The 14,482-nt window shown below is 37.3% G+C and overlaps 1 protein-coding gene across 3 annotated transcripts in view; it reads left to right on the top strand.

The window, feature by feature from the left end:
• CCDC186 (coiled-coil domain containing 186) overlaps nt 1-14,482 on the top strand; it is a 40,820-nt gene that overhangs the window by 5,095 nt on the left and 21,243 nt on the right. The window contains exons 2-4 of one of the 3 annotated variants that reach the window (XM_064514248.1): nt 8,158-8,219; nt 10,645-11,353; nt 13,873-13,999. In XM_064514248.1, coding sequence (XP_064370318.1) covers nt 10,659-11,353; nt 13,873-13,999 — 822 coding nt within the window. In that variant the 5' untranslated portion in view covers nt 8,158-8,219; nt 10,645-10,658. Of the gene's footprint in view, nt 1-8,157; nt 8,220-8,245; nt 9,586-10,644; nt 11,354-13,872; nt 14,000-14,482 lie in introns of those variants that run through there. The other 2 variants (XM_026096149.2, XM_064514247.1) reach the window with 2 other exon arrangements.

The following is a 14,482-nucleotide window of genomic DNA, read 5'->3' as shown; positions in this document are numbered from 1 at the left end:
CTGCTGAACATTAGAGCATCACTGAGAAAAGCCTTTTAATTACTGAAACTTCAGCAATATGCCTACACTACATAGACGTACAAGTCAAAATGTAAGATAATATCAAAAATGTCTTTAGCAGAGCCTTTGCTCTGGATTGCAGTGATAAAAAGAGACAATGTTATCCAAGTATAGATGTGGTTTTGTTACAGTTACATCTATGTCATTGTTTTAAGAGCTTTAAATAACTGTTTGCATGAAGAGAGAGGTGCAGCTGAGTTGGGATTCTGCTTGAGTGTAATGAATCACTTGTACAAATCACTTGGGACGAGATCTTAATATTTTGATGTGCTTAGTAGGAGTGAATGGAAGGTAAGGGAGAGTTCTTTATAAGATGATGTACATATTGATTATGCATTGACATGTACGCTATGTCATATTATGACTTTTTAAAATTGCAGTTATTGTAAGATCACCATTTACAAGGGATGGCTGTGAACCTGCTGTTTCGGAATATACTTAAGATGTTGGTGGCCTTTTCTTAAGGGAATTTTTGAAAATCATGCTAGAGAAAGGCATGTATTAAAATGTATTTATTACTCAGTATTACTGAACTGAGATCAATGCTCAATTGCATGGTAAGTAAATGTTACATTCTATCCTGGCAAAAGGATGTGAGATTCCAACCCCATGTCCTCTGTGTCTTTGCAAAAGATGGGGAGCTTCTAATACTCAGTACTTTTAAAGATCAAGTTACAGAAGTGGTATAAAGACATAAAATGAAGTTTTGCCTGTAGTTTAATCCAGGAGAGCAGTGTAAGCATGCTGTGCATATTATACAGAGCTCTAATTTCTGGTTGGAGGGCTGAAGTAGTGGCAAATTGTATCACTATGTGTCAAGAGGTGAAAGTATGAATCTTCAAAATAGCTGTAAAATGCATGCAGTTTGCTCATGGAAGTTGAAATTGCAGCATTTTAATTTATTGTTGGGAGCTTTAGAAAAAGCCGCAGAATGTTTTCTTCAGCAGCTTTAATTTCAAGAGGCTAATGCCTTTTTTTTTTTTTTTAAGTGAAAAGTCTACCTTTCAGTTCCCCAGAACTAGAATTGGCTCTCTAATGTGAATTTTTTTAGTAGCCTTTTTGTTGTTTTTTTAATTAGATCACATTTGAAAGGTCACACTGCTCAGTTGATAGTATTTATGCCTTTGGATATAACGTATATCAAGGAACAGATCTTCTTGATTTTTTTGGAGAGCTATCAGAAAAATAGAATAATGAAAGCAGGAGATGGCTTATGAAACCTGTTTAGATCAGCTACAATTTCAGGTGCTTCAGTGCTGTCTTTGATATGCAGAGAATTGCAGGTGGATGTTCAGTGCAGCCATCATGAAAATATTAAGTCCTGTTTCTAACTGAGGTATTGAGCTGTATTCATTTAGTGGTTGGCTTATACAGAGATTAAAAGTACAGTTTTCTAAATGTGTAGGCATCTGCTTCCCTAAATTAAGCTTTGCCAGAAGTCGAATGATTCATAAGTGTCTGCAGCTGGCACCTTCTTCAGTATAAAAATGCAGCTATCCTTTCCCCATTTGCTCCCACAACACTGGGGTCTGCTGGCAAAGAGTCTGTCAGAGTAGAAGATCAAATGAGCATTTTTTGGCTGAACTGGAGAGGACGACGCGGAGGAGCATAGGCCTTTGTAAAATCAGTTGGAAACTGGTACAGAGAACAGTAGTACAGAACCTGGGATAGACAGCTGGTTATTTGAGTTACATAGTGCTGCCCAAGGCTTCTGGCCTAGTAATAAGGAAAGGAAGAATAAGTGGCTTTTTTTCACTGAACAGGATGAGGGTATGAAAAGAGTAATAAGAGTAAAACCCTTTTCTAGCTATCTTCATAGGATGCTGTCAAAAAGTGAAAGGAAATGCATTATCCCTTCTCCTAGTTACTGACAGGGCAGGCTGCACATTCAACCTGAGATGTATAATAAAGGAGATATTGTTTCACTTAGTTTGTCATGAGTTTGGAAATAGGAGCCAAAATGGAAGGTTAGTGGATAGTGCAGGTCATTTTAAGGGATTATTGCTTAAGGTGTTCACTTATATTTTTATCATGAATTTCCGATGGAGTTTACCTTGAGAAGGTGCTATCTTGAAAAGGAACACAGAAATGTACTGCTGTTACTATTTAAGTTATTGATCAGAGCAGAGTTTGAGAAAGGATCAGGAAATAAGGTTCTGAAGTTACAATGTGAAGAGAACTGGTCTGAAGCAATTTCACTGTTCTGTAGGTAGGTTTTATTTTTCCTGTAAACAGAATGACTTTGTGTAGAGGTATGCAGTGTTTGCCTAATTAGTTTACAATACAGACCATAGTGGCAATATATGAGTAAAATGCTTAGGTGACATCCATATGGGAGAGGTAGGGACCTCTGGGAACTTTTGCTACTTGTGTCAGTGTTGCCAAATTTTTCTGCTACTCACCTGCTGGCCTTGTCTGGATCTGCTTAGGATCCTAGAAACACTTTATCCCTTGCTTCCTTGTCCCCCACCTACTTTCTGAAGAGTGTTTTATCTATATAGCAGCTTTTGGTTGTTCTAAGACTTCAGCATGGTGCTTAAAGCATTTAGAGATTTGAGCCTTCTGCTGTGACAGATATGAAATAGAAGGGAAAAGAGGATGGCATTGTAAACTTCCATTGTACTTTATCTAAAAATGGGCTTGTTTCAGATCCTATAAAACTTGTCTGGATGCTTTCACATTTCCAGAGGTCAAGAGCATACATGGTCTTAGCTGATGATGTGAGAGAACTGTGGTTTGACTAGCGGGGATGGGTGAAGGGACTTCTTAATTCATCAGTGGCTCTGCTACAAGGTTTCTCCTACAAGAATGTATGTAGCTGGGAAGATATACATAGGGGAAAAGATTTACCCAAAGACAATGTGAACTGGTTCTTGTTGAAAGGAACTGGCATAATTGACTGCTACTCTCCAGTATATTATTTAATGCATGACTGAATACATCTGGTAACCTGTATTTAAATTCTTATAAATATGGTTATAGATGAGCTACCGCTGTTTAGCCAGCCAGCATCAATGGGACCAAGTGGCGTTTTACAGTGGGCTTCTTTTTAACAGCTGTGCTCTCTCAGAAGGTTATGCTCCCCAGAGCTACTTGCCTCAACTCTTCACTTCTCTTTTTCCCAAAGTCCGCCCTGGTTTCAACAAGACTTCACAGGTGTGCATGCACACACACCTCCCCATCTCCTTGAAACATTAATCTGTCTTTCCCTTCTTTGCTTCCCTTCTCTCCAGTACCTTTAACCTTTGTAACTTAAAGATATTTTTCTCTTCTAGTGGTGATCTTAATCTTCCAGGACCTTCACTGTCAGTCCATTTGCTTACAGTACCGCCCTCCCCCCAGGCACACGCTGTCATTGGTTGCTCGCTCTTTTAAAAGATCACAGATGTGACAGTTATTAGGTGACGAGACATAATTTTTTTGCCTTATTGTTAATTCTTCTAGGCAGCCCAGTCTCAGAAAAATGCTTCCTATGGTTTTGTCACTTGATGTGTTTCTTTAGATGCCATTTTCTTCTTTAGATGCCATTTCGCATGGTTTGAAATTGGCTGAAACAAAGCTGCTTCCTCTTTCTCATCCATTTATAATGTAAGTGTTAAATGGGTCAAACTACCTGTTTTGTGACATTAAATGCTAGCATTAACAGTGCATCTGCTTAGGAAGTTCTTTATAGTCTGGGATTTAAAAGAATCATGTTTGTGCTTTGTAAGATGACTGAAAATCAAGGCAGTTTGAAACAGCATCATACTGAATTAAAATGTACCAGACTCTCAGTGCATGTAGGGAAGGTTATGTGCCTAATTAGATCTGTGCGGACTGTAGGAAGCATACCAGGAATTGCTTTCATCATGAGCTACCTTTTAGTGGCTGGGAATTAGCAATGCTGGAATGGTGACTAGAGCTTTCTGAGTGATATAATGGGTAACCTAATGGACAGCCAAGGGGTGAATCTGTCAGGAGCATCCTTGCGGAGTAGGGGGTGTGTACTCTTCTGCAGAGAAACAGGGAGAGCTGACACGAAGGGAAGTTCATTCTTAGTGAATGAGCAGTCTGAGGTAGGAATTTACTGTTTAAAGCACATATGGAAACAACATCAGTAGTCAGTTTTTCTTTGTTCTCCATTTTCAATCTTTACTGTTGTATTTCTTGTTGCTTAATACTTGGTAATGGCAAGAAAGAGAGAGAAGAAAATTTGAGTACAGGAAGGAGAAAAGGCTTAAGCTTTGAGGTTAAAATGATAGGTTTTAGCTGTCTGCAAACAGAGAAAACAGTACAGTCATGTGTTTTCAAATAAAATGTTCTTGTAGTGAAGTTGAATAGAGGAGTTAAGTGGTTTGATGTAGGTTTTGCTTGAAATTTTTTTATCTCTAATCTTGTTTCTAGAATTCTGTCCTTAGAAGCTATTCACTGCTGGCTTATGTTCGGACAGCTGTGCATTTAATGTCCTGTCTAACAATATATTTAGAAGAATGATCCTAAAACCACAATTGTTGCTTTGCTATTACATGAGAAAATTAATTCTCATAACCTAATTTATCATGAATATATATTTGTATTTAAATCAGAATTTGAATTGGAAGAACTTTTAAAATAAGTGATATGTCTTACATCTATTAATCAGCTTTCTAGTTCTGCAGGTAATTGCTGTGCTTTTAGTTCAGTAACTAAATATTAATGTCTAATCACATGATTCTTACTCAGTTATTTTACTTAGCTTAATAAATCTTGGATTCATAAGCAGTCAAATTAGTGTGCAAGCATGATGTCACTGGTCCTTCTGGAATTTCTGTTTTCATTTCACTATAAAAATAACATTATAGACAAGTACCTGATTATCAGTATGATAACTTACTACGGTATAGAATGCTAATTAGAATTTTTAATGCCAGAAATCAAGCTAACAGGATGTGCCGTAGTTGGCACTCAGTCTGCAAGAGTGAAAGCAAGTCTTGGATAAGAACAGAAGTTGCTTGACTTGTCCACTTACTGAGATTAATTTAGTAGAACAAGTCAAAGCCTTTGTTACTTAGTGATAGTCTTCAGAAGTTAGCCTAGTCTACAGTCAAAGTAGCTAAATTTTAAACATTTCTGACTTAAATCTTAAGTGGTTTTAAGCTGTGAGATAAATTACTTGCAGAGAATAGAATGTAAATGGAACCGTCCAAATAAATCCCAGCAGCCTGAACATTCTGCTCATCTGCAAGTTTTACCTTTTTAAAAGTAGTAATTCTGCAAGCATTTCTGGGTGTTCTTTACTTTATAGTCACGAGTAGCCCTTTTAAGTAGGGGATTGAGGCCAGGGCTTAGCAGGCACTTAAAATAATCAGTACTGAAAGAAATTAGGAGGCTTTTTTTTTCATTTTTTGGCCTTTAAAAGGACCATGTATCAAGATTTTTCCATTTTCCCCATAGATGAGTACTATGTTATATCAGATGCTTAACTAAAGAGCTTAAATGAATCACTGTCATAATATTTGTATTCTTAATCATTCAATTGGCAGTAAATAGAGGATGTTTTTATTCTGTTCCAAAGAAAGCTAATAATAAAAATAAAAGATCCTGCCTATTTGCTGAGATTTTGTTTTCCTTGATATGTATATGTAAGGCATTTTTGCCTTAAAAAAAAAAAAAAAGTTGGTAGGCTGTCCACTTACAGTGTCTGCAGGCTGTCCTCTTCCTGCTTTAATTCTGGTCAGTTTTCGTATCAGCAGTTTAGCAGATTAGCACATCTGAGTTAAGTAGTGTGAGAAATTGTTGCATCGTTACCTGTACTAGCCTTAATGTTTTGTGTCTTCTGGGTGGAGGCTGGAGTTAAACTCCTTCCCCAAGTATTAGTGTAATACTTAAAATGAACATAAACTATATTACAGTGTCTGTATGCAGGAAGGGTTTCTTCTTTGTTTGTGCACAGTACCCAGAGCCCTTTATGGATCTAAAGGAATCATGACTGAACTGTATGTTGGTATTCCTCATTGTCCTCTAATCATGCAACCAGTTTTTCAATCTGTACAATTCTACTTACTTTGTGCTATTGCATTGTGAAAAAAACAAGGGCAGCTGTCCCCTTAGCCTAAGAACAAGGGCAAGAACACAGCGAAGATGTGTGTCACGAGCAGAATGTCAAACCAGCTGTGAGTTATAAAACCAGAATAGGAGAAGGACTGGTCAAACCAGTTGTGCCTGTGTTAGAGTCCTGTCACAGCAACAAAGAAGTGTTATAACCTAGTGACAGGAAATTTTCCACATGCTGCAGCAGACGCATGACAATCTCAGAAGATGGCTGGTTATTCAAGGTATGCAGACGGACAAGCTTAGGCTAATCTCGCAGTGATAATTTGAGAAGTTCCTAGCCTGGGCGTTTTGAGTTGACTTGGTTGTGATTACAGCCTCCTGTAGCATAGGCAACAGAAGGGAGGGAACACATACCAGCGGACCTGCAGTGAACTCTGTGTGGAGGTGACTGAGGTGCAAGGTACTCTTACCATACTGTTGGGGGGATGATTAACTCTAAGGATGATTAACTTAGAGGAAAGTAAACAAATTTTGTTATATAGAGCAACTGGTAATTAGAATCACAACTTGCCTTTTTTTATGTCTGCTTCTGACACCTTCTGAAGGCATCATAAAAGACACTGAGTTATTTTGTTTTCTTGATGCAGTGTTTTGTAAGAGAATGATACCAGTAACTGTTACTTGCTTGATTTTTGGAAGACTTGCTCATAAAAATGGGTAGGATAATAAAAGATGGATATAAAATCTGGAAGAATGTGAAGCTGCTCTGAAATATGTCTGGTGTCTGCATACTATGTGGGACCTGCTGTATTTGTGTGTTCAATATCCTGAAGCAGACACTACTGTTAGCATGTTTCATTTCAGCTAGCAACTGTTGGTCTGGGGGTGTTGATCTTCTTAAGGTAATTACACATGAAAAAACTGTTTTGATGACAAAGCAGGAGCCTCTTCTTTACTCTTGTTATTGCATTTTTCTGCCTCCTCCTTTACAAAGGAGGTACTTGCTATACTTAGTTGCCCAGGGTAAATGCAACAAACTTTTGAGTATGCAAGAGACATTTGAATATCAAGATGAACTTGCAATGACAGTTACTCCACATAATTTTTTGGCTAGATATTTCTGATGTGAAGACTGTGACCTTATGACAAATTGTTAGGTTTTATTTCTATTTAAAAGTTAGCAATTAGAACATGGAAATTAGTACTATCCTAGCAATTAGAACATGGAAATTAGTACTATCCAGCAGCAGCGGGGAGGGGGGGAAATCCTTCTGCTTAGGGTTCAGATTTGGGCAGACATTTAAAATTTAATGTTTTGCAATCAGGAAGACTAGGAACATTCTTAATATGGTAAATTGTATTCTGGGTACCATTTAAATTTGCAGCAAGTCTGCAGGGAACACTGAATCCTCTTAATTTTCTTTTGCTTTAATAGATTTGTTTAGTCACTGTTGAAATTCCCATGTGTTTGCTGTGAAACCTAGGTTCTTTGTTTTCAATTGGTACTAAGTATAGGATCTTCTGGGTATGGAGTTGGTAGCATTTTATTCTCTTAATAGTAACTTGAGTTATGCAAATAGTTTTATTTCTGCTTGCAAGTAAATTAATCTTACTCTTTGTAAATAATACTGTGACTTAGTATTAGAAGAAAGTAATCCAGAAAAATGAAAACTTAGACAATACATTGGAAAGAAGGCAGTAGGCTGTATTTTTCACCTGCTGCTTTCAAATGAAGAGAAACGGCATCCAGTATGCTTCTGACTGTGATGGAGATCTTGGGTATGGTAACCAACATGGATTAGGAAGTTCACATATCTGATTTTATCAGTTCTTTTCTTGTGGGAGTGGTGAACTCCAGCAGCTAGGCAGTAATGAACTACTTTGAGCAGTAGTAGTACATCAAACAACTACACATTTTGGGGGTTTTATGACACTTTAAAAAGTACTTTAGAAAAAGCTTAAAATGAGCCTTAAAAATCCCTCTGATCATCCCAGAGAAAGTATCTGCAAGAACTTGGACTACAGTGCGTACTACAGAATAAACTCACAACTCGGCTATATTACTAATAAGGTCTCTTTCTACAGACAAACTTGCTGAGTGTGTGGAATATAAGCCACCTGCGACAAGAGGGAACAAATACTGGAAGGTGAATTTCTATCTTCCCTCTTAACTGCATTATTTACATATTGTCTTATTGACTGTGTTAAATACACATTCTCAAATTATTTTTAACAGCTTTTTAATTAAACAGAACTACTGTTCTTTTACCATCAAATTGGTTGCTTTCTCCTGCAGTTATGTTCATTCTCTTCTATTTGCATGCGGATTTAAATGGTCAGTGAGGGCTGTTTTGTTGTAGTTGTTTCATGTAGTACATTGTGAACTTTTTTACTGGAAGAAATTATCAAAAAGTCATTTGGTACCAACAGAGCAATTGTTTTGTCTGCACAAACCAAATGAGAGGCTAAGAGTTTTGGGGGTTATGGATTTGCTGACTCCAGTGTTGACGGAGCATAGATTCTTTGAAGCAAAGGGTATCAGGAGTTTTACAAACAGATCTTCTTTGATGTCCGTAAAATTGAGAGCCCTTGTAAAAGTTTCATGTTGTATGTTGTGCCTAAGGTCTCTTATTCACCACATCCATTCTAATTTACACTTTTACTTACTATTTGCCTTCTGGTTCCCATTGTTTAATACTGTTTTAGATGCTATAGCATTCAGTTTTTGCTTTGAAAGTGAGGATGACAAGTGCTTTGCTTGTTACAGGTACTTAATATAAATTGTCACTTTTTCAAAATAGCCACACATCTTGCTGTTTTCTGTGGGTGTTTTTGTACCTGTTCTATGTACCTGTTCCATTTCTCTGTCTTGCTGTTTGCTGGTGACTTGTGAATGTTGTCCAGCCATGGCTGGGCATGCGTACACTTGTCCTTATGCCCTGTTTCCTTTTATATTTTCCTTTTGTTGTTTAACTGGCAGTTGCAGCCTTACTGTTGGTTTCAGTTACCAGTGGTGGTCTTTGTTGATTTGTGTATGTGTATACATGTGCGTGTGTGTGTATGTGACTACTTCCTTGTAGAAACAGCTGGGCTGAGGTTTCTTCTGTCTTCCTTACCTGACTCTTATACCTTAACGGTGGAAGGTTGTAATCGTAGTGGTTTGTCACAGATCTGATGGCTTTCATGAATCCCTCTCTGTTTTAACAATAGTCAAAAACAACGTAAGCCGCAGAACAGTATGTTGGCTAATAAGGAAGGGACTCTGGAGAAGTGGAGCCAAGTGGCACAAAGGGTTTCCTTCCAGACTGAATCAAAGTACAGGGCCTAGAGCATGTAGTTAGTTGAATGACTGGGATTGTGTGAATATGGAGAGAAGGCTAAACGAATCAGAAAGCAAGTGTGCAAATGTGCTTGATGCTGTAAGATGGCAAAGTCTCTGCTTCCTTTGAGAATTACTGGGAAAACAAAGTTGAATTCCTACACAATGAATATGCCTCCTGTTTATAAATAAAGGTACATATAAAAAATATTTTAAATTTTATATGTTTATATTTTAAAATATAAAATATCGATATATCAATATTTTAATAACTTATTATTCAATAATTTAATAACTTATAAATAGCTTCTCCAGTGCCAGGGGCACAGGATTGCATCTGAAAGTTATGACTGCTATAATGATTTTTTCCTAGGGGAAATAATATCTCAAGGGCTTCTTGTGTTGGCTAAAAATGCCAGCAGTTTTTCTAGACACCTGACCATCTGGGATTCGTGAAACAGAGAAACAACACTGTAACCAGGCTCTTCCCTAAATGTTCTGGCTGTCTGGGTTATGATAGGATGTACTCTGCTGTAAGAATGCTTTCTACAGAGCTTTTTGACTCTTCAGATGTTTGTTCTACAAGCTACTTTTGAGGGAGCAAATCTGCCACAGACCATCTGTGCTCTTGCAGCAAAGGATTTGTGCTGCTTGTGAACGGATGGGGACTAGATTTTTTTTCTCCCTTTCATTCCTTCAGGTTGCTGGGTATAGAGGCATTTTGCTATATAAGTATATGTGGGTAGTTGGTCTGGACATGACAGTAAGGAAGTTATATGTATATTCTCATTGGTTGGATGAGTAACCCTGTGTTGTAAAAATGCATGTCAAGGCATATTGTTCCTTTCAAACAACCTATTAGAAAATGGGCTGTAAAGCTGTAGATTCTTAGATATTTTTGTTTTATTTATCTGAAGTATTTTCAGAGGTGATCACTTGGACTTTTTGTGGATTTAAAAAGAAATAAGTTGGTTAATTCTGAAAAGCTCTGCTATTTTTTAGCTGCCTTGTCGCTTACTGTCCAGCTACTTTGTGTTTGCTATCCCTGTTTTTATTCTCCTTTTAGGAACTTGCATTGGAGCATTTATTTAAAAGTCAGGCTGGAAAATTGACAAACTCTGCATAAAACTTAGATATCTAATTATTTCTACCCTTAAAATATTACTTTCCAGTAGCCTTTTTCTCCCCTCTCTCAATCTCTATTTAATTTTGACTTTGAATATAATGCTGTGTAATGCGAATTTTCCTTCTAGATTTTCAAAAGGAGATGATGGAAGAGTATTTACCAGAAATGCAAAGCACCCTGGAGAATGTCAATCTGTTGGACAATGCCTCTTCCAGCTCCCCAGATAACAAGAAGCCTGATAAAACACCTGAAATGAAGGACTGCTCAAACATCTGTTGTACTGGAGATGATGCTAATACCTTGGAAAGGGAATCTAAATTGTTCCCCTTGAACAATGATTCAACAGCAATTGACACAAGCAGCGATGGGACCCTGGCAGAAAGACAGGAGCAGCATTGTATGCCTGATCCTGGTGGAGGTGGGGACTGCTGTGCCAATACTTGCTTTGAAAGACAGGTAGAAGGCCCCATGAAAACAGGGCATTTCCCTAGTGGAGAATCTGAGCAACAAGATCCAAAATCTAATCAGACAGAACAATCCCTAATGGAAATATTACAGGAGCTAAGGGAAGAGTCTAACTTTATGAAAAAGCCTATCAATAAAATCTATTCAGAAAGCCCTTATGACACAGACTGTACAAAGAAGCTTATTTCCACAATACATCAGACTTCCTCACAGGAGGATTTGCTAGAGGAAATAGAATCTGAACTTTTATCTACAGACTTTTCAAAAGAACGCAAATTCCCAAATGGTGTGAGAAAGGGTGAACATGCCTTGGCTGTGTTTGAAAAGTGCGTGCAAGATAAATACTTGGAGCAGGAGCAAACTATAAAGACGTGAGTATTTGAATAGTCTCGTCATGAATACAGAGGTGTATGGTGAATGAGTTCAGTTGCATATTGTGTGAACGCAGTGTTGTGGTATGTTACAAATAGTAGTACCTTGTGAGTTGTTATGAAGACAGTTAATAAGCTTTTTCTTTTAAGGAAATGGGGAATTACTTTTACTCACGGTATGTACTTGCAAATAAAACTGTGTGCATGAATTTCTGAATTCTTGTGAAATTTGGCAGAAGCTGAATAGCTAACTGTTCAGTTGAATAGCCTGCCAATATCTAGAATTAGTTAAATACTGTGAAAGTAATGGTAATATAAAAATAATCCAAGATTCATTCAGTCCATGTATTTCTTCGGAGGAATGAACCTTTGAAATTACTAACTCCCACTAAATGTTTACTTTGAGTTTGAAGTTGCTTGTTTCTTTTATGTGCTTTTAAGATTCAGTCTTTCATCATAATTCAGCAAAGTTAGAAGGTATTTTTTGAGTTGGAAACTACTATCTGACTGTCTTAACACATTTTACAGGAAGGCTTTTGAAATGCAAGGTTTTATAAACTTGGCTGTAATAAATTGGGCTTGATAGTTCTACCATACAGTTTACTAAATGAAGAATATTTCTTTTTGTGGAAAGCCATTCTTTTCAGATGACTTCTTGATTCCCCACTTGGCCTTTTATATTTTCTTACCACCATTAAAAATGTTTCTTGCTAACAAAATAGTCTCAAATTTATTCCTGCTATAAGAGCTGGAAATGAGTGCTGTGTACTGCTTTTCATAAAAGGCACTCTGACCCCATGGTAGGGGAGAGTATATCAAAGGGAGGGAAAAATGGAGGAGAGACTCCCAAAAAGCAGGGTGAGGAAAGTGTTCCCTACTGCCTCAGCAGCTAAGCTGTGACAGAAATCATACAGATGGGAAGAGAGTCACTTGATGACAGCAAAGCTTGGGAATGCCTAGTTAGACATTTAGCAGGGAGGAGGAGGAATGAGACTCTGAAGTGATGGGTGTATGGATGGCTGTAAATCCAGGAAATTGTAAGTGAAAATGTTAATTGGGTTTTATTTGTTTACAGTAAATTCAAAGGCAGGTCAGTACTGTCAGCAGTGGACCAAATACTTCTTTTAGATACAAACATACATATATATAATCTCTCTCTATAAATATGGGAGCACATTTATATATAGATATATTCCCCCCCACACGCACACAAAGAGTTTGTACCAAATGTCCATTTAGTCTTTTTTCCCAGCTGGTATCCCTAGAGCAGTGAGGCCAGCTGTTCCCCTTTGCCTCCTTGGAGCTCGTTTCAAGAGTGTAAAACTACTGTGCAACATCTTGTGTGGGTGCCAGGTTGTGGGTTTTTTGTCCCTTGTTTTATGATCAGCAGAATTTCCTGTAACGCTGCTCTGGAAATAGCCTTACTTTTCTCCTGCACTCAGATCTAAGGTATATAGGTGAGCAGCAAGCATGAATCCTGACTGCCGTTAAGAATTTGTGATCTGGGAATATACATTAATACATGCATCGTTTAAAAAACAACAACAACAAAAACCCACCACATTCTGAAGTGCTGAGCTCTTTCACTGATGGTTTTGAAGCCTTTGTAATTTAGGAGCCTAGTTTATTCAGAGAACAAATATTTTTTCAAAGGGTACTAAAGATATAAGTATATGTATAACAGGATTTTTAAATATCCTATTCAGGTTAAGTACTTGATTCTCACTGAAATTCATGTGATTAGTGGCCTAATCTGCTTATGTGCTTTTGAAAATATCCACCATCTAACTATCTTTAAGCATTCAAATGCATTTGAAAATGTAATAGAAGATGTACATAAACCTCAGAAGTCATTGTCAGAAGTGCTGAATAAACACAATGCTGGAAGGTCAAACTATATTATTGTTGAGGCATCAGCTCCAGCTTGGCCTTCAAACTGCTGAGCTGTGAAGGAACAAACTATCATAAATTCAAACTTTGCAAGGCGTTTGAGCATGGCACTGTTTATAGATATGTACTTAGGACTTAGGAAATCTGGGTTCCATTTCTTACTGAGTTATGGATATCATGGGTTACTGAGCAGTTCACCCCATTACTCTTCCCACTGTGAAATGAATATAATATCTGTGTTTTCAGGCTCTTGACTAATGGAGCCATCTGACTGGGCGTTACTGTCTTATAAATACCTTAAAATTGTTAAGAAGTACAAAGCTCCATACTAATTCTGTAAGTTGCATAGATTATCAAATGTCTCACCTCACCACTGAGAGTAACAATGCAAAATCCTGGAAATAAGCAATTTGCTTACATGGAAGATGCTGCTTGCCGTTTTGAGAGTTAAGTTTCACATGCATGGTGTATTTCTGTTTTGTTTCTGTAAAGCCTTGGTGAATTTCTTTAGTATTGCTGGCTGTATTTCCAATGGAATTTGCAGATCAACGAGGAAAAGACATAAATCTCAAACTAAAAAAAAAATAGTACTGAAGTACCTTATATCTTGCTTCCTTTTTTCTTTACAGATTGATTAAAGAAAATAAAAAACATCAGGAACTGATTTTGGAAATCTGCTCTGAAAAGGACAACTTAAAAGATGAATTGAAAAAACGAACAGAAACGGAAAAGCAGCACCTCAACATTATTAAACAGGTACGGATAACAAAACAGATGTGTCAGTGTTTCACCTGTGTTTGATGCCATTATTGCCTCTGTTTAATAAGACGTCTTTGAAGGCGTAGGGGAGAAAGAAGGAATGCCCATGCTTATATCCTGAGCATTTTGTGAGGTTAAATCCACTTTTCCATTCCAAGAAAATTACTCATCGGCTAAAAGCGTTTACTGTCTTTGGTTAATTTCAGTTTCTAGATTCAAATCACTTACATGTTCAGTATCTGGAAGTCTGTTTAGAGTCAAGTGATTTCTAGTTATGCAGCAATATGAGGATTAAACTCTGTGGGTAGCCTTGATAAGAATGTTACCTTGGTTTCCTGTTTAAGACTGTGTGTTGAAGGCTTGCTAGACCTTTTTGCAAAATTTCAGTTTCTTACTATGATAAAATTTATTTTTTGTACATAGACATAAAGGGAATCTCACTTGAGAATTTTATCATATCTGATTTCTTCTTGATCTGCC

Source organism: Dromaius novaehollandiae, chromosome 6 (genome assembly GCF_036370855.1).
Source record: "Dromaius novaehollandiae isolate bDroNov1 chromosome 6, bDroNov1.hap1, whole genome shotgun sequence".
Classification (NCBI taxonomy): Eukaryota; Metazoa; Chordata; class Aves; order Casuariiformes; family Dromaiidae; genus Dromaius; species Dromaius novaehollandiae.
The sequence above is the reverse complement of the archived record's forward strand: the minus strand, read 5'-3'. Positions and strand labels throughout refer to the sequence as shown.